We start from the raw sequence: 20,338 nt of genomic DNA on the forward strand, positions 1-20,338 counted from the left end.
TAGGTTCATTGAGGGGTGAACTGCATGAGGGAATAACCTACATGTTGCACAACTAATTGAAGCTTCAAAGAAGCCCTGACATGTCATCCTTTTCTATCCTTTAGTACAGAAGATGACGCTTTTATCTTGTTAAATTGTCCTACCAGCAAGCTTAGAAATTAGAATTGCCTGAAATATCTAGTTGGAGTATTGTAGTCTTTATATAAGGGCTCATCACCTGTAAGCTAAGTGGATTCTTTTATTAGCAAACTGCTTGGGATAAGCACAAAAGTGAGACAACGCTATGCTTTGGCTTTCGTTTTGTTTTATACTAGCCTTGGAACCATTGTATAATAGATGGGAGTCAGGTTTCATCCTTATCTGGAGAACAGGCCTTTGTGTTTGTGATCTACTGCTTATTTTTATTTATTTATGAATTACATTTTTTTGCAAGATAGAGGAGCTTTTAGTCACAAACTAGGCCAGTATGGAAAATCAAGTATGCATTGAGAGAAAAAAAAAGTTTAAATTAACGGATAATCAAAAAGTTCAGGAAGTTAGTTAGGGAATAGGTAATGACTGTGAATTTGGAAAATATATTATTCATAAAAATAAAACTTAGAAGATAGTCCGATGAGCAATCGTGACAAAGTACAGTAAACTTAAAGATCATGTTTAAAGTGGTAAAACAAAGTTTTATTTTTACTTTAAAAAGTGTTCACATACGAAGGATATATGCAGACACATGTGAAAAAGTAAAATTAATTTCTAGTATTTTTTTTTAGTAAGTTGACATTTAAAAAACCTTCCATACATGGAAGTGAAAACTAGTTTATCTGTATTTATGGTATTCTACTAATATGGCAGGAAGATGCATGTACATCACTTTAGGGGCCTTATATATTTAAGCACAGAGCAGTGTTACTATATGCTTGAGAAGTCAGCAGGTAAGTCTGTTAGTGCTGCTGTAAAGGCTTGTATTATTGCTGAAAGATGCATCACAGTGGAGGTTTAAATGCTGCAAGCATAGTCTTGGTGGCATTGCATGCACAATTAGCTCCTCCTAGTATGTAAATTGTTTACTCAGTTTTAGGAGATAGGTTTAATGCTTCAAAGGAGTTGCTACAGTGGGCATTTGCCCTATTGCCATCATTAGCAGCAGTCTTTCTTACTGTCATTGTTGGAAATTTTCCACTTGAGATGGTTTGATAATGGTGTCTGATGGGGCAGTTATTTCAAAGTGGGAATTGCAGTGATTTGCAGTACAAATTTTGTCGTAGTGTCAGTAATCATTTTCAACTGTCTTTATACTTGCTTTGAGATAAAGCTTTAGGTGTCCTTGTCTGTTGTCCATACCCTTTAGGGCTCCTCTGCTCATCAAATACTTACGCAGTTCTGGACTTGTGTGCCTCGGTCAGCTTTTACATTCTGGTAAACCTGTATGGCTTCTTTTCAAGCAATGTATTGGTAGGACTCCTGCACCTGATCAAAATGTAGTATTGGAGTCCCCTTTTTGGGTAACAACTTCTCCCTGATGGCATATATACTTGTCTGGATGTTACTTAAGTGGACATTTCCTGCACCAAAGAAGGTCAGTAGGTTAACAGCTGGACCTTATTCCTTAAGATGAGAACTCCCTACACCTAGCTTTGGACTGCTCTTTCATTAAATGATAGTAGTTAGGCTTTTGCAGTTAGATTGTCAAAAGCTTTCAAGTTTTTGTGCTCCATAATTGCTTTTAATCTGAATTTTGAAGGGGGAATGAGTGGACCTGGTGGTGCAAGTTATTTTGATGGCAGCAAAGAAAATTTCCAGTAATAAGTGGAAATCCCCTGCCTCCCCCATGCTCTTAGTTGTTGGACCTTGGTAGATCAAATATACTACCAGAGTACATTGAAGGTTGCAGACAGAAGGGGACATCTTATGTTATTATGTTATGTTATTATTATTATTATTATTAATGTTAATGTGGGCCACTTTCATGGATTCCAGGGTGATTTACTTGAATCTTTTAGCGAGTGTCTTCTCCATGCGCCATGGGTGTATACTTGCAATCTGTTATATTTTTGTTTATGGCATTCAAGAGTATTAAAGGTGTGGTAAAGTTCACATTTTATATAATTGACTCTAATAATTGGTAAATTTATTAAAAAAGGGATGTAGCTGTAGAAAAGATTCTTCCATGCGGAGGTTTCAAAATATTTCTTTGTCACACCTAGGCAGGGAAATATTGTATGGCAGTGGTGAGCAAGCTTGATTTGGAAGAATGTTAGTGTGTTTTCAGTTTGTGCTGTGCAGTTTAAAGTCTTGATGTTGCAGTAGTCTGTTTGATGGCTTCTTTTTTATTTATTTATTTTATTTTACATTTGTTTACCGGGAGAGTTTGACTGGGAGAACCCATTTTCAGCAGAGGACTGGGCAGAAAAGCTCCATATTGTAAAAGTAAAAAATAACATTAACATAATGATACTTTTTATATACTGGTAAAAAACATGATGGAGATCTTGTAGTCTAAGTGCATATAGAGTAGATGAAATTGGGTAGAGATGGTTGAAGTTTTCAGGAAATTACAACAATATAGATATGCAATATAGGAGAGACTGGTCCAGTGGTACTTATTGCAACTTGTAGCTTTCTTTGGACTATGTTAACCTATAGAACTTAATTATGCAGTTGTAATTTACAATTAACAGTAAAAGAAAAGGAGGCTACAGTAAACTTATTTTGTAATACTTTCTGTTCGGTTATATTGAAGAAGGGAGAAAAAGTAGAGTGAGGAATGAAGGAAGGTCAGGATGAGAAGATAGAAGGAAAAGAAGAGATTTTTGATGGAGAAGATGAGTTAGAGAAAAATGTTTTTAGGTAATTGTGCTGATTTTACCAGGTATCTAGTTGGTGTGTGATTTGTATTGTAATATTCATCTTTCAAAGAGGTTCTGTATGTCTTAGTAATGATACAGTATGATTACTGTTGTATTTTTGAGATCATGTTTTAAAGTAATACATCGAGTGTCTGTCATGATTTTTATTTCTGGCTTGTGAAATGCTATAAGTATATATTTACAAGTTGCAAGGATCATGCAAACATGGGCAAGGACCACTGCCTCATACCCTTCCTTGTCCCCTTCAGGGCAAGTTTTTTCCCCGGACTTCTTCTAAAGGGCCTTAAGTTCAAACTTACCAGATGTAGTGTTCATGGAGTCCTCTGTAGTACATCATTTGGATTTATTTTTCTAGAACTCTTTGAGCCTTGCCCTCTGCCATCACTTACTGTTGAGTGTGTAATTTCTGAGTAAAGCAAACCAATTACTTTTGAAATGAACAGTTGAACTTGACTCCCCAGACTTTGGAATAGATTGCCCATACATGTCAAGGAGAGTGCCTCTTTGGCCCTCTTCAAAAGGAACCTTGATGATTGGATGGGAGAAAGGAAATTCACCCCGAGGATCACGTCAGTCACCCTGCTAGATGGGGGGCCAGGGAAGTAAATAGTGTGGGAAGAAGTAGCCAGGGAATTGTTATGGCTAGGCTTGTATAGGGTAGCTGATAGCCTAGTACCAACCTATGAACGTGGACATCTTTCCTAAATGTGATGGATGCTTACTATAGTATGAAGGTAATTTTCTTCTATCAGTGGTTTGTAGAAAATCCTTTCAGTTCATTTTCAAGTCTTCCCATTTGGTCAGAAGAATTCATTAAATGTTGTTTGATAGCAGTGACCCAAAGGAGAGAATACTTTCATGTTTTTTCTGTACTTTGATAATGGGCTGCTTGTGGATCTTATACAATTTCCTGTCTTGTAAGCTGTCAGGTACACTGTCTTCTTCTTTCCTGAAACTCATCTGGCGGAAGTCAAGATTTAATGTTTGTTTTGTCTTTCTCTATACTGAGGCATTTCCAAATGTCATTCAACCCTGAACCCATCTTCAAGAAGATCAAGTGGAAACCATGGTATCCCTAGCATTGTTGAGCTGATTATCAAAGGACTGTTAGAAATAATTTGACTGCCATCTAATTCAAGATATCCTCTCTTTTGGGTTGAGTAATGGGTATTTTTTTCTAGATGCAGTCTCAACATGTGGTTATTTTCTTGATAATTTGCTCCATCACTGTCAGTGTATTGCAAGTTGTCATTATCCTACAAGTTAAAGGGTCATAATTCCTCTCTCTCTCACTCACTGTCTGTCCACATTTACAGACTTTGGATCTCATTCTAACTTGTGTCCATCAAAAGTTCCCATGTTAACCGCCTCAGAATTTTGGATCTTTTTAAGTGTTCTGCAGTCACTAGATCTTTGACCGTTGCTGCACTGACTCTTTGTCTGGGCCTGGTACAGTGAAGCTGAGGGATGTAGAAAGTGCCATTGCTTCAAACCAGCAACTTGAAGACACTGCCATAAGAATTTCAGGGCCTATCTCAGTGTTTCCTGTCTGACTGCAGTGGATCAGCCCAGTACATGTATTGGCCAGTTACTCATTTATGAGTGGTGTGGCAAAAGTCAGAGACAAGAAATGTAAAAGAGCCTAAGTCTAGACCATGCATACTATCTGCACTTACCTGAAAGTCTGGTGAAGTTGCAGCACTTACCTGAAAGTCTGGTGAAGTTGCAGCCAAACTTTTAACATATAGTGTTCTGTTATTATAGCAAGGGGTCAACATATTACTTATTTGTGGACAGCCACAAGTGTGATCGGAGCATTAGACTTTGAAGTCCCTTTTTGATCCACTGTTGAATATGACCAAGAATATGTGTGTGGGAGAGAGAACTATTTTGTATCACTTGATGGTAACACCAGACCTGGCCTTCAGCCAAGCCCGTTTCACTCCTCAGCTGTACCACAAGTGTGCATCATATCAAAATCTAGGGTCTTTTGCTTCATTCTCATATACGCAGCTGGTACCCACCTCTTGCATACAGCATGTAACTGTGCAGATCAAACTTCTATAGCGCTAACCAGCAGGGACCCTCCCCCACCTCAGCAGACCCTTGTCAGGAGATTTGTGGGGACCATGGTCCCTACTTTTGAGACCTACATGGACAGTGTCCTCCTTTTCAGCTGTTTATCCTCTGCATTGACCCTAAGACTTATGTAATCCCCCATGGACATGCTTTCTCTTTATTAACCATTTCCCCTTAAAATGCCCATTTATGTCTGGGTTAAAATTGAAACCTTAGGATTTGATCTAATTTTCATTCATTCATCAGCTGATGGGTCTTGACCTGACTAGGCTGCTTTTACTAGACTCGTGGATCCTGCTTTCGAGTTCCTCCCATTACCCATAATGCCCCACTGTCCTGGTATACATCAGGTCTCATTTGCTTTCACATCGTTCAGACGAAGATTTCTGCTCTCAAGCTATGGAGGTTAACCAGATACTATTATATCCTTTTTTATGAGAATTTTATTTCCAGTATTTCTTTCCTCTTCCTTCCTTTGCCCCTTTCTTACTTAACTTTTGCAACCTGTTGCGAATATTTTCATCTCCTTTTTCAAGTTAGGGCTGTTTACCCTCCTTGTCTGAATACTCCTTTAGATATCATTGTTGGTGTTCTCTCTCTGTCTCTCTCTTTTTCTGTTTGTCCAAGTTAGGGAGGTATTGAAATACCATTGTTGGTATCTTTCCCTGCTGTTTGTTTTTTTCCTTTCAATATGGCTTATAAGCCTACGGGCTTAAAGAAATGTACTTCCTGTGGGCATAAGATCCCTAACTCGGATGCCCACAAGGAGTGCATTTATTTGGGCAGTGCCCACCTGGATGTTGACTGTTCCATTTATTCAAAATTCAACTCCCATGCGTTGAGTAATAGGAGGAATACGGTTATTTTAAAAGGCTTACTACCTCCTTGTTGTTTCTGCCTTGGTTGGGGAAGGGGGTCAAACCCATCTAGTAAATCTTAAAAATGGAAGCCTGACTCCACGCCAAAAGAAAAGGACTCAAAAAAAACAGTCCCTTGTTCTCTCAATTCCTGAGCCTTCATCTAAAATTCCCAAACAAACGGATCCAACTTCAACCTCGGATCTTACTGTTTCAAACAACAAATCTCCTCTAATCGATTCTCCACTTCTCACCCCAGATCCGATACCTCCTCTGCTGTATTCGCCTTTCTTACAGGAGACACCTAGGAAATCCTTCAGATGACCTTCCACCAGTTCACCCCTTAGATCTTCTAGGAGCTTATCTGTGGCAGAGGTGGATAGGATAATAAGAAAGTTTCTCAGATCTCAAATCTAGATTGGGGGGGGGGGTAATTCCAGCTCTGGCTCCCATCACACCCATGACCCTGCCCTGCTCTCCACATCATTTTTCATCTCCTTCTCCGCTCTTACCAATGATTTCGGAACCCTCAGATCCAAGATCTTCAAGCATGTCATTATCTGATACAAAGACAGGCTTTGATTATGCCCCTGAGTCACCTGGCTCCAACCTCTTTGGAGCAGGATGGCTCTTGGAGCTGAAGCATCGGTGCTGGCTCTAGGGGTTTGGGTTCAGCTCTGAAGCTGCCTGAGCTGTCCTTGCCTCTCTGCACCTCAGCTTTGGATAGCTTAGATCCCACTCCTTCCTCAAGGTGGGAATCCATGTGGATTCAGTGATCGGAGCATGTAGCTTTGGAGTCATTGTGACTGGCTGCTGTTTCTTTTGGAACCTCTGCCTTTGAGATTATAGAGGGCATTCTGTATACCCAGAGTGAGAGCATTCTTATCCTTATCAGATCCTATTCTCCCCTCCATTGAGTTTATGAGCCTGTCATGCCTATTCCACCAGGACATTCACAACAAACTAGCCTTCAAACAGTCCTCCCCACTTCCGATACTTAACCAGACCATCCCACTGATGAGGTCCCTAGGAAAAGGATGTGCAAAAGGAGGCACCTAGATTCCCCCTCAGGAATTTATCACAGAAGACTTGGACTTTGAAGGGGAGGGGTTCCCCAGATTTCCACTGTACAATGTCTGCTTTGGAGAGATCCTGGAACCTCTCAAACAGAGAGGTGGATTGGTCTTCCAATACCCCTTCCCATGAGTAGTCGAAGTTTCTGTAGGCGTTCATGGCTGGCCTGGCTACTTCTTGGTTGGTCCCTCTGGCTGATGAGTTGTTTGACCTTATCTCATGCCGAGCATGGAAGGAGCCTGATGCAGTGGAATCCACACCAAAGAGGCCAGATCACTTTTTAGCTCCATCTAAAGATATGGCCCACTGGAGCAAGGGAGTCCCTATAGATGCCATGTTGGTTGTGGTGACCACTAAGGGGAAGCTCATGGAACACAGCTCATTTTTCCATCCCCTTAATAGAGAGTCCAGGGCCTTGGATAGATTTGGCAAACGCTGCAGGTTCAGGCATTGTGGTTAGGAGGCACACCTGGATGCATCTGTGTGATTTTGCATAGCCCTTCAAGTCTTTGTTTCTCAGATCTTCTTTTGATGGATCATCCTCATTCAAACCCAAAGTTAAGGAAACATTCTCCAGAAGTGAGCAAGATGGAAAGACCCTCTATGCTGTTTGGATCTGCTTTTCTTGATGGTCCCAGTTCAGTCCAAGTTACCTCTCCTATGAAAGGATGACCAGATGTGTTCAATAGATATTCAAGATGCATGCTGTCAAAATGAACAGGCACTCTAGAAGGTACCTCTGCTCCCAACTGAGAACTAGCCATTACCAGTTCAGAGCACTGCCCGTTGGTCTTGCCACAACCCCCAAGGTGTTTACCAAATGTTTTGGTGTGGTAGCAGCTCACCTGAGACTGCTGGGATTCCTAGTGTTTCCAAACCTAGACTACTGGCTCCTGACTGCCCCATCCAAGCATGTATCAGTTTAAACAAGGGGCTACCAGTTATTTCATCAACTTTGCATTGTGGCCAATTACACAAAATCACAGCTTGTGCCTACTCAGACCCTGGAGTTCATAGGTGCTTGTCTAGACACTACCAACCAGATAGCTTTGCTTTGTCTAGCAAGAGTTTGTACTCTCAGGTTACAGGTCATGAAAGTGATCTCACTTTCTTCTAGAACTAGACTAGTCCTCCTAGTGTTAGGGTCAGTGGCAACAACAACTGTAGTTTGTTAGCCAGATTTCATATGCGAGTCTTTCAGTACAATGGTCTATTGTTCAGTATCCTCTAAGCACTCCAGTCAAAATTTCCAAAGTTTGCAAGAAATATCTCCTTTGGTGGCTTCATTCAGAAAAAGTTTGACAAGGTCACCCCTTTGTTTTCTCACAGCCAGTAGCCACTCTCAACACAGAAGCTTTTCAAACTGGGTTGTGGAGTAGCCTTTTTGGGAAGGACCATCCAAGGTGCATGGTCCCCAGAGAGGGCCAATTTGCATGTCGGTGATAATAATCCTCATAAACTAGTAGGGCTTTCAAGATATTCAGCTTTCAGGGATGATTAGTAATCACATAGACAATGTCAGTAGTCTGGTATATCAATAAATGGTGGGGGGGGCAAATCTTGCCCATTGTGTTGAGTGGTGATGAGTGTGTGGCAATGGGTGATCTCTTCTGGTCCCTTTCTTATGGCAGCGCACATACAGACAGACTAAGCAGGTACATTTTGATGCCTTAGGAGTAGTCTGTCAAGCAAAGAGTGGCTGAAAAAAAGTTTTCATTGAAGAGGCCAGCCATGATGCACTCTTGTTTGCTTTTCCCCTCAACAACAAGCACAGCACATTCTTCACCCTCATCCCTCCCACAGGAGAGGTTACCAAGAAATAGTCTCGTCCAAGATTGGCCCTCTGGACTCACTTACACTTGCATCCTGTTACCCCTACTGGATCCACATCCAGGCCTTCTCTTTCACCTGTCAGGGATGAAACACCCAGACATCAGCATTTCAAGTTGACTGCTTGGTTTCTGCAGTTCCAGTAATGGCTAGACAGTCCAGGGTTTCCTCCCCAGTTTCACAGATTCTTTTATTCTCACCGAAGCTTTCCACCAGAAAAATGTATAAAAGTATATGGAAAAGATTTTCAGTTTGTGCTTGTTAGAGACACTTGACTGTTTCTCTGCCCCCAGTCTCAGTAGCTCTCAATTTTTTGGCCTCTATTTTTAAGAACAGGATGAGTTATTGTACTATTTAAGTTCAAATAGCGGCCTTTTCAAATTTTCACTTTGGTGAGTCTCGTTCTTCCTTGGCATCTTTGAAATTGTGCAAGGCCTTCTTTAAGGGTACCTTTTTGCTCTAACACCCAGTTAAAGATCTTAGCTCCCCAGTGGGATTTGACTGTTCTTTTACAAACTCTTACCCAGCCTCCATTTTAGCCTTCAGCTAAGGTTGATCTGAAGTTCTTGTCCTGGAAATCAATTTTTCTGTTCGCTTTCACCTCTGTAGGGCTGCCACCTTTTCAAATGGCCAAAGTGGGACATTTTCAGGACACACATCAGATTTTACAGGCCGACACATACCCACGGTCAGTACAAAGGATAGAACTTAACTTTTTTGCCTAAATAAAAGCTTAGTCTTGTAGCAGTTTAGTTACTTATTCTGTTTCTTGTAACATTTAGGTATTTTAGATACAGAAATAACTATTTTATGCAACTATTACATAAACTATGGGACATAATTATGTCCTGCAATCTCAGGATATTTGCCATTTTTAATATTTTTTGTCAGGACATAACTGCCCAAAGAGGGGACTGTCCCTCGCAAAGTGGGACAGGTGGTAACCCTACACCTCTGTTATATGAGTGACTGAACTCCATGCCCTCTCCGCATAACCTCCATATTTGATCTTCCATAAGTATAGGGTCTCATTACTTATTTTTTGTAAGGTGGTTTCTGAATCTGACATAAATCAGGCCATCAGTTTACCTGTGTACTTTCCAAAATTCTTAAACAAAGGAGAGTACATGCTGCATCTTTTGGACGTACATCAGCAGCTTCAAGTTTATCTGCACAGAAAATAAGATTTCAGGAAAACTGACCAACTGTTTGTATCTTTTTCCAACAGCAAATTAGGTAAAGCAGTTTCTAAAGTGACCCTGGCTAAATGGTTAACTGATTGTATAACCTTTGTTTGTAAAGAAAGAGGTTTATCTTTACCAAAGCCCCTAAAGCACATTCCATGAGGTCTGTAGCCACTTCATCTGCTTTTTGGTCGAGTTTCCATAGATGACATTTGTGCAGCTGCATTTGGTCCTCTGCTCATACATTAATTGCTCATTACAAGTTAGACATACTATCCAGAAATGGATCAGCATTTGGCTCCACTATACTTCGGACTATCCTTCCATGAGCACCACCCAAGGTTGATCTAGCTGGCAACTCTGTCTCATCAGTTGAAGGATGAATGAAAATTACAACATCAGATACAAAGGTTATGTACTCACCATAACAATGCAACTGTGTTGACCATTTTCATTCTTCCTCAACTCACCATCCTCCAACTTCGTTCCTTCTATTCCTAAGCCTAAGAGGTGCCCTTTTGGGAACTCACCTGTTCCCTGTTTTGAGCACCAGCTTTTATTTCTGTCTTTGTCTTGTTTATTTATCATAATATGATGTCATGTATATGTTACTGTTGGGGCAGCAAAATCACTCTGCGATATACTAGGATAGTGGGGCATTGTGGGTAAAAGGAGGAGCTTGAGAGCTGTATCCGTGAGTCTAGTAAAAGTGGCAGAGTCTGATCCGAGAACCATCAGTTGAGGAAGAATGAAAATGGACAACACAGATGCATCATTATGGTGAGTATATAACTTTTGTTTATCGCACTTTTGGAGCTTTTTCTCAGTAATAGCACTTTTCTGCTTTAAACCAGCAAGATTCCATGTTTTTTTACACTAAGAAGATGGCTAATCTGTTAAGAACACCTCCAGAATGGTACAGCATTCCTTTGTAAGAGTTCTGAGATTGATTGATTTGCCCTTTCCCTGATCCAGTGGTTGATTTGGGTGGTCTCTTTTCAGAAAATTCAAACCACCAAGCAGGTTTGGCAAAAGAATGTTGTGTCAGATTGGTTCTTCATACTGTTAAGTACCTATCCTTCCCACTTTCATTCCTCCCCAGTTGATCAGCCTTCACATAAATCTCAACTCTCATCTGAGTCAGAGGTCGTGAAATCCATAAAGGAGACTCTTTCCTTGGCTTTCAAAGTGAAATGCCTTGTTTTCCACTGCACCTTTAAATGTGCTGGTAATGTGTCAAGGAATGAAGGCTGCAAGCATTTGTATGCATGTAAAGAGTCTACTATGGTTCACTATAATGAGTTCTGTCAGACCATACTAGATGCATCCTTTCAAATGAAGTTTCTCTTTAGACCATCTTCTTGGGAAATTGAAGATCTCCAGAAGATGGAGATGGCATTGCCAAATAATGGAAGGCATGTGCAATCCCCCTCCTTTCCTGTTTTCCTCCATTAGTAGTCTGAAGTTTAGTGGAGGAGGAGACCAGAGAGTAGGCAGAAGAGTGTGCTGAAGCATTAGTTGTGTTGCTTCCTCTGTAGCCATCTGCAGAGTTGCCTGGTGTTTGACAATGCAGATGATACTGCAGTATTAGTGATGGCCAACAAGGACTGCCCATGGGAGGCCACGTCTGACTTCTTCTCGAAGGTAGTGCTCTTTTGTCACCAGCCGCTGGAAGTCAAATATAGGGTCTGGCCACCACCACCCATTTTGTTATATAATAAGTTGGCACTCTGTATGTGAGGAAAAAGCTTTGCAGTCTGTGGTGCATGTCTTTGCCCCCCCCCCACACACTCACACACACACACACACCATCACCAGTCACTGATCATCTCTGGTAAGTAGAAGGTCGTCTTATACCAGGCCCTAATCTCACAATTTCCCCCTTCACACTCTGAAATTGAGAGTTTAGTGTGTGTGTGTGTGTGTGTGTGTGTGTGTGTGTGTGTGTGTGTGTGTGTGTGTGTGTGTTTAATGGTGGCTGGCTGAGTGGGGTGCAAAACAGCCCTGACAGCTTTGTTCAGTTTAGTGCAGTGCTACGTCCTAGACAAAACATTCCTGTCCCAAAATCACTTCTGCTTTGCTTATCAGCAGTATGTTTGAGAGGCATCACTGTTATTGCCAACTGACTATGTAACTCATGTTAACCACTTTTTCTGAAGGTGCTGAAAATATCTCCATCTGACTCCGCAGTCATCATTTATTTAGAAGCGACTGAGAATGGTCCCAGTACTAGAAACAGATGGGAATGATGATTTGTTCTTCCTTGTTAGCTGCGTTTTTGATGTCCCCTCCCTTGGAGAGAGCCCTCAAGCTTGAGTGATCTTTTCTTTTCATATTAGAAGTAACCAGTTAGCTGCCTTGGAGAAACTTTTCGGGGAGCTGTAGGTTGCCTACACAGTGACTTTTATCAAGGATACTGTGCTGTTTAGAGGTACCCAGGTACAGGCATTTATTCACCAAAAAGTCTGGTAATTTGAGTAGACTTGTCTGTCACACAAAACGTCCAAGGCTTATTCTTGCTACTTTACTAGGATGGTCAGGAAAAGTCAGATTTCAAACTCATCAGAACTTGTCTTCTAAGATGTTTCTGGTCAGGCCATTGGTATAGGGTGAACACCTCCACCTTATAATTTTTGCAGTAGTCTCCCATTCAGCTGTAAGATCTCACTAGGGAAAGTTGACGGTCTTGGAAGCTGTCAGATAGTCTCCTTGTAGAATGCCTGCAAAGCAGAGTAGAAAAGATGCTCCACTTAGGCTAAGAGGGCAGTCCTTTTTCTTCTACATTGTGTGGATCTCCACATTTTCCTGGCCTGCATCAGAAATCTTTGATCTAGTCCCACACATCTGAGTGCTTGTTTCTGCCATGTCAGTAAATTATGATTTAGTAGTAACTCACAACTGCCGCTGTCCTCCTAAAGTGTCCCGTAGCAAATAAGCACCAAGATTCCACAAACAAAACTATCAGGACACACCACGAGAAGCACTGGATTCTTCAAAAATAAGTCCTTTATTCCAATCAAACAAACACAGAATAAGTGCTTTCACATGCGTCTTGCATGCTTCTTCAGATACAGTTTAAAACACATAACTCAACTCCTTTTATACAGATAATACCAAGCAGTTGTTATCAATAATGCAATTACTCCATTGTAACAATACTTAATTAATTAAAGTGAAATGCTTCTCTATTCTTAAAGCCATTACAATGCATTCAGTTTTTGTAGCCTTAAATTAAGCAACACAAACAAATGAAATAAAATAAAATAAAATAAGACAAGCTCAGTATGTACATAGCTTATATTCTCAACATTTTTTCTCTTATATTAACGCAAACAAAACTCTACGAACATAAATGCGTAGTCTATTAAGAGCAGATCTAACTCCTAATTCATAGAGCTGTCAATGCCTGCATTACCTGTTAAATGCAACTTCAGTGCCTAATTTATGAAAATGATGCCGTAAAATTACATACTACTTGTTGTAGAGTAGACCGGAACTGATATTTAATCCATGTACATAGCTAAATCCATTACTACATCATTATGTAAAAATCATCCTTCATCGGATATATCCAAACAATGTCCGATTAAAACCGAACAGTGTTCATACATATTGTGCTAGTGTGCGACAGAAGTGCTGTCAGCAGAGAGGCTCAATGGTAATACATCGCGTTATGCATAAACAAGTATAATGATTGTATAAATAGGAGTAAGTCACCGACTGAAGTCAGATCGGAACTGGCATTTATTCCATATACATAGCTAAATCTATTAATACATCATTATGTAAAAATCATCCTTCATCGGATATCCAAACAATGTCCGATTAAAAAACCGAACAGTGTTCATATGCATTGTGCTAGTGTGAGATAAAAGTACTGTCAGCAATGCGGCTCAATGATAATACATCGCGTTATGCATAAACAACTATAATGATTGTATAAGTAGGAGTAAGTCACCGACTGAAGTCAGAGACTTCAACAATATTATCTCTGACTCCATCTACCATTATCTCATCTTAAATTATATCCAAAGGGGATCTTATAGACACGTGACGTGTATAGCAAGTGTCTAGATATAAAATACATGTGCCCAAGATAAAATAAAATTAATATAGGTGTAAATATAAATATTAATATTAATGGTTAAATACTGTATCAATAGTAGTAATTGTATAAAAAATAGTAGTAATCGTATAAAAAATAATAAGTAGACAAATTAACCAATCACATTTCATCGATAACTAACCTCTTTATCTCGTTAAAATTAAAATTAAAACATTATTATCTAAAACTATCTAAAATTATCTAAAAACACTTCTAGTAGTTAAGATGTAAATAGTACTGGACTTGTCAAAGATAGTGCTGGACTGTCAAAAAATAGAACCAGCAACTCAATGAAACTGTCATTTATTCTTATCAACCGTATCACTACTATCTAACTGAACCAATACCTATTCCGGGTGTCTTCCAGCAAGAGGTTAGATACTATCACTGACTAAACAGATTTAAAAATAGATTCATCACATCTTAGTGTTTGTGTTTCAGAAATCTAAGTGTATCTCTATTTTATAGCTCCCTGTTGGATCGATCTATTCCTAATTCAGTTGTCAATAGAAATTGAGAGTTCAGGTCAACTGGATATGAATATATATATTTGCAGAATAGCCATCACTTTATATGCTAACAGCCAAAATAGTAGATTAAATGGACTAAAGGTTCTAAAATATCTTATTTATCTAGAATCACGTCCTGAAAGGACATATCAAGTGCCAATATCATCAACAACAGTTGTAGTAGAAGGTAGTGTTTGATTCAAAGAAAGTAAAAAGGAAAAAAGAAAAAAGAGAAGATTGAAGGAAAAAAGAGAGTAAAAAAGAAGAAGAGGAGGAAGAAAAAAGAGAGGAAAAAAGGAGGGAGAAAAGAAAGAGAAAGAAAAAAAGAGGAAAAGAGAAAAGGGGGTGAGTAGAGGGATGAGAACTTTACCAGTTATATAGCTATGTCCAATTATCTATCAATCTGTCCAGTTACTGACATTCCTATTTAATATTGTAAATTTACTATTGAATTGATCATTGAGTTGATTCCAGGTGAATTTCATGTTCCCTGTTCCCAAAGGGAATAAAATATATAATGAAAAGAAGAATCCACCATACTGTTCATCTACTATCATTATGATTTAGTGATGGAAGCAACTTTGGCCCAGCATAGAGTGCTGCAGGAGTTTCTGAAGGATATCTTTATCTCTGGCCACAAGTGAAGAGTTCATGCCATTTTTTATATGAACTGAATGACAGAATTGCAGTTGTATCTGCTAGCTGACTTTGTGGACTTGAATGTTAGGTCCTGGGAAATGTTGGTCAGTGTGGCCATTATGCTTTACCAGCAAAATTTAGAGCTTCTGACTTGCATGTAGAAATTCTTACCATCTTTTTCATAAAGTTTGGGTGTCTCAGTATGAAGCCTGACTTCTTTGCGAAGGTGGTACTTGAACTGTTGCTCAACCAATCAAATCATCTTTCCAGGTATAAAGAATAGGAAGTAATGTATTCTGTTCTATATACCCCAATGGCAACTGCTAATGGCTGTTATCTCTCTCAGACCAAGGATATAGAAAAATGGGTAAGCTGTTTGGCAGCTTTGCTCCTCTGAATTGCCAAGTGAACAATATCCAGCTGCATTATATTTTGCCCTCAGTGAACTAAAGGTAAGAGGCCAGCAGTCAAGGAACACTCCTGTAAGGAGTGGCTTCTTCCAGTCGTGTCTCCATGGAAGGCAGCTGTGGTATGGATACAGTACAGGCATTTTTTCACTCCCTCACTAAGCACTATAACTGGGATCTACTCCATGAGTGTAATATTTGAAATGTCTGTGTTGGAGTACTCCTTGATATGTTCCTTTTGAATTTCATTCTAACCTAGTCTGAAGACACTGCTTGGGAATTCTGACAGTGTTCCACACATTACAGTGTGCACATTGAGGTAAAGTGTAATGTGTGTAAAAATTCACCATATAATATGATCTTTCTGAAGGCCTTCAGCATCTAGCACTTTGTTCCATTCATTGATCCATTGTTTGGGTATTATGTCTACTGTGCTTAGGCAATGGTTCTTTCTGTAGGTACATTTCAGGTTTATTTTATAAACATACAGTTTTGTTGTGCAGCAATTTTGTCACCATGTTCAAGTGAGAAGGACAAGAACTTGAGAAGGAAAAGGAAGGATAAATGAAGTTTTTCTGTCACTTGTACTGAGATTGTCAAAGATAATCTACTGGAGTGAGCACTCGCATTCAAAGTGATCAGTTCTTTACTTACCATTTAGCATTCTTTGCAGTGTCTTCAAAAAGTACAGGGACCGTTTTGCAAAAGAGAAAAAAAAAAGCTGCACCAGTGCAGTAGTTAAGATTTATTTCCCAACATCAGGAACAAATAAGTGTATTGTTAAGACACAATAACTGTTAATTGCACATTTCTCATTGCTTCCTTCCGACAAAAACCTATTGATAAAAATGAAGCAACATGCAGAATAACCACATCCTTCCAATGTATCTTGCATCTAGCTATGGTGTTCAGTTAAAAGGATATGGAATGGTGACATTAGGTGTTAGTAATATGTGACTTTCATACTTCCTGATTATTGTGCATCTGTATGTAATGTTAGGTTTCTGAGCCTTAAGTTTTTATTTTTATTTGTATGGCTGTCTGTCTATAAATTTGTTATGTTTATGTTTCTGTGTGTATATGATTATATGACATCTGGTTCAGTGCCCAAATGGTTGAAAATCCATTTCACTGAAAGCTCATTTAATCATATTCCAAACATACAGTAAAATGAACCCAAAGGAAATGTTCATTTTTTTTTGCAGTGAGACAATCCCACATATATCCTCACCACACACACAGCAAGTCAGAAACAGCACAAGCAGTGACTGCGTAGTGCATAAGTGACCACAGTCATCAGCTGAAACTTCATATAATAACATATTTCCACCTTTGTATTACAGAACTGTCTGCAGCTTTGCCAAGTTTGCCTTAATAGACTTTCGACCAAATGATAATTCATGTAAAGGGGCTTTCAGCCAGTCGTATTCAGCCATGTCTCATTCAGTAAAATGGGCATTCAGGCAGATGTCTTGGATCCATACTTTGTGTGTGTCTGTAGGATTGTTGTATGCACCTTATCATACAACATATACCACCTTCAGGATATACCCACCTTCCAGGAGTGCAAAACATGTCAAGCCAGGGATGATTTGCAGGTAGTCTTGAAGGAGGCAAGGGTATCTTATAGCATGCAGGAACAGTTTGTTTCAAAACTGGGGTAACCACAAGGTAATGAATCTGTCCCTCCAATGTGTTTTATTTATATGCAGTTTATGTTTTAAAGAAAAAGCAGCACTCAATATAATGCCATTTTCTAAGTAATAATAAAAGAACCTAATGTATATTTTTTATGTCACAGGCAACATTTCACACCCCATTCAGCCACCTAGGACAAAGCCCAGAAGGATGTTCCACTTATTTATTTCCTCAAATAATGGGACCGGCCAAGGTAAGAGTCCATAATTATCACAGAACATGATTTTACTATTTTACTCTGCATATGGCAGAAATTAAAAAAAAATGTTTCTCCAGTTTTCAGAGGAAATTTTTTTTTTCTGAGGAATTTCTTATACAGTTTCTATAGGCACATGCCTCACTCTTGATTTAATTAGAGAAACAAATGTGTCATTGCTTTTAATATAATTTGTTTTAGAACCATGTATATTGTTTAATATTGTTTACATTACACTTCTATAAACTTTTCACATCTTCAGGTGGCTCTATATGCAGTTTTCAAGTGCCTAAGTTAGAAGAGCTATATCAGGACATATACTTTTTTCTTTGAGGAGCACTCTAACAGAACTGAAGGTTGTTTGAAGAGTTCTGTCAAAATGGATTTTTTCTGTTCTGCTTCTTCCTTATATGATACGTACCAGAGATGACTTCAATTACTAAAATATGATACATACCAGAGATGACTTTATTTACTAAAATAAAATGAATTAATACCAATAGGCACACTTGGGGCTACCTGGAAGGAAAAACTTTTACAAGGTAGATCCAAAGACTGCATATCATTAGTGATGTCAGAAGTGATCCCCGTCATTAATTTAAATTGATGGCTTCATGAATGACGATTTAAAATTAAGCAGATTAAATTATAGCTTTGAAACAACTTTTTATTGTTATCAAAATTGCTTTTTCATTTTTATCAAACTTTGTAAATCCTCCTGCAGGTGACCCGAGTTTAATTTTGGGTGCCTGTAGGAGATGAACATGGAAGATTTGGCTGAGCAGCTATTCCTGGCTTACACATTGTGAGAGCCGAGAGGCAGCTATCACTTCCCACAGGGTGACACCTAATGGAAGCAGTAAATGTTATTGTGGCATTTGAGGCAGCTAAGACAGCATTGTCATGCAGCCTATCACCAAAGAAGTTGAGGGGAATTCATTGTCTGGATTCATGGCTCCCATTGGGAGACAACAGCAGGCTCAGAGGAGCCACTAAGGGGATGGGGGTGTTCCCATTGGGCAGAGAATAGGCTGCCTTTCAGGACCAGCAAACTGGCCCACTGTCTACCACCAGTTTTGGAATGATTGGGATTTATGGGCAAGAACAATGGACTGTAGAGTACTAGCCAAGCTAAAGGACTCCCAGCTCATGTGTTCCTGTAATCAGTGAGCAAATTGGATGTTGGCAGTGGGTCCTTTGGGGGGGGGGGGGGGATGTAAAAAAAGAGAACTTTCTAATCCCTCAGTAAAAGACAGGTGTTGAGGTTTCTTTTTGGGAATAAACTCTTGGCTAGGCTTGTAAGGGTCCCAGGGCCATTAGGCTAGTAATGTCCTATGATCCTGTAAAATGTATTCACTGTCATTGTGTTGACTTTGGGCCACATTTCAGTTATCATAATTCTGACTGTATCTGGTAGTAGAGCATACCTATGTGCTGACTTGATTCCAGTGTCATATTTCCAGAAATCCTGCCATTTGTTAACTCCTTCTCTTGTATTGGTAATATGGAGTATATACAGTGTACAGTGCAACACTTCAGGTGCTTCTCCATTCTTTGCTGTCATGGAACAGAACTCAGTCAGTAGTGTTTTTTCTTAGTTTTTCGCAGTCAGATACATTATTCTCAATGTGTGCTTCATCTTTCTCCACAGATTCACTCCAGGCATACAAGTGCCATTGCAGTCATCTTATTTTTTTACTTGGTTCTCAACCAACTGATTTTGATTAGGCTGTCACCATGACAAAGTAGCATTAACACAATAAAAATACTAATAGAGTGCACTCAAGGAATGAGAAGGCAACTGTAACCGTAAAGAAAAACAAAAAATAAAGTGAAACTGCGTAAGCACTTTAGACTCCTACATCACTACGGATTGAGTCTTCATCAGACTAAAAATATGTAATGCAGTCTTATTTAACAAATATGATTGGTCATAAAAATCATGTGGCCAAAATACTTTAGTTTCATTTTTTTCAGATGACATTTGAAAGTGACAGAAGTATTCAAACTGTAATTAATGCTGCATATAAAACAATCTGTCATTTGTATTTCAAATATTCCAGGTTGTCATATCTACTACTGCCCCTAACTAAGTGATCTACAAAGTCTAACACACTAAAAAGAAATTTGTTAAACCCAACATGCTTTGTAGAATGCCTGTATAAAGCATTCAGAATGTCCTTATTCTTAATGGCTTTACCATGCCCCAAATAATATCTCTCATTACTTTTGCCAGTTAGTTTTTCCTATTTAAAAATGGTTACAAATGGAGCAGGTAGAAATACAGACCACAAAAAATTAATAACTTGTCGGTGTACTACAAAAATAATGTCTGCATGGTGTTAGCACAATAAATAATAGGGCCTTCATTATTGAAAAAAAAAATGATGAGCATCCATTTAAATGTACCCCCTTTACTGATAGTATTGCTGATCTCCAAACTGTTTCTAATGTTTCTTTCTCTTTTTTTATTTGTAAATGCGGGTTCATTACCCAAAGTTTTTAATACCTCTTCATTGGTATTAAAAAGCCTTCAAGTATTACTCATGACTTTTCCAATACTAGAAGAATCCAAAGTACGAGTTAGATTCATCGCTTTGCCCCATTTTGATGTTTCAACTATCCTTATTTATCTGGACATCTGAATACCCCCCCCCCCATGAAAATCTTTGTTTTAAGTTTTCATTTAATAAAGAAATACTAGCCTAATTTCTAGTAAGATTTTTCACTGTAGTATACATAACTCCCATCTTCTGATGTTGAGGATGCATACTGTTGTAGCGCAACAAAGAATTACGGACTGAATTTTTAAAACTTACGGCTGATGCTCTTCGTGTTTCACTGTTGCAGTCATTACACTTGGGTTATCCTGCTGGCAGGCTACCCTCAGTCGGCCTGA

General features: G+C 39.2%; 1 protein-coding gene across 1 annotated transcript in view; it reads left to right on the top strand.

Annotated features, from left to right (window-relative positions):
• ECI2 (enoyl-CoA delta isomerase 2) overlaps positions 1 to 20,338 on the top strand; it is a 390,640-nt gene that overhangs the window by 191,324 nt on the left and 178,978 nt on the right. Inside the window, exon 10 of the mRNA XM_044065169.1 lies at positions 17,347 to 17,436. Within this exon, the coding sequence (XP_043921104.1) occupies positions 17,347 to 17,436 (90 nt within the window). The remainder of the gene's footprint in view (positions 1 to 17,346; positions 17,437 to 20,338) is intronic.

The sequence above is a fragment of the Protopterus annectens genome, chromosome 3.part0, assembly GCF_019279795.1.
Source record: "Protopterus annectens isolate FY-2018-M chromosome 3.part0, PAN1.0, whole genome shotgun sequence".
Taxonomy (NCBI): domain Eukaryota; kingdom Metazoa; phylum Chordata; order Ceratodontiformes; family Protopteridae; genus Protopterus; species Protopterus annectens.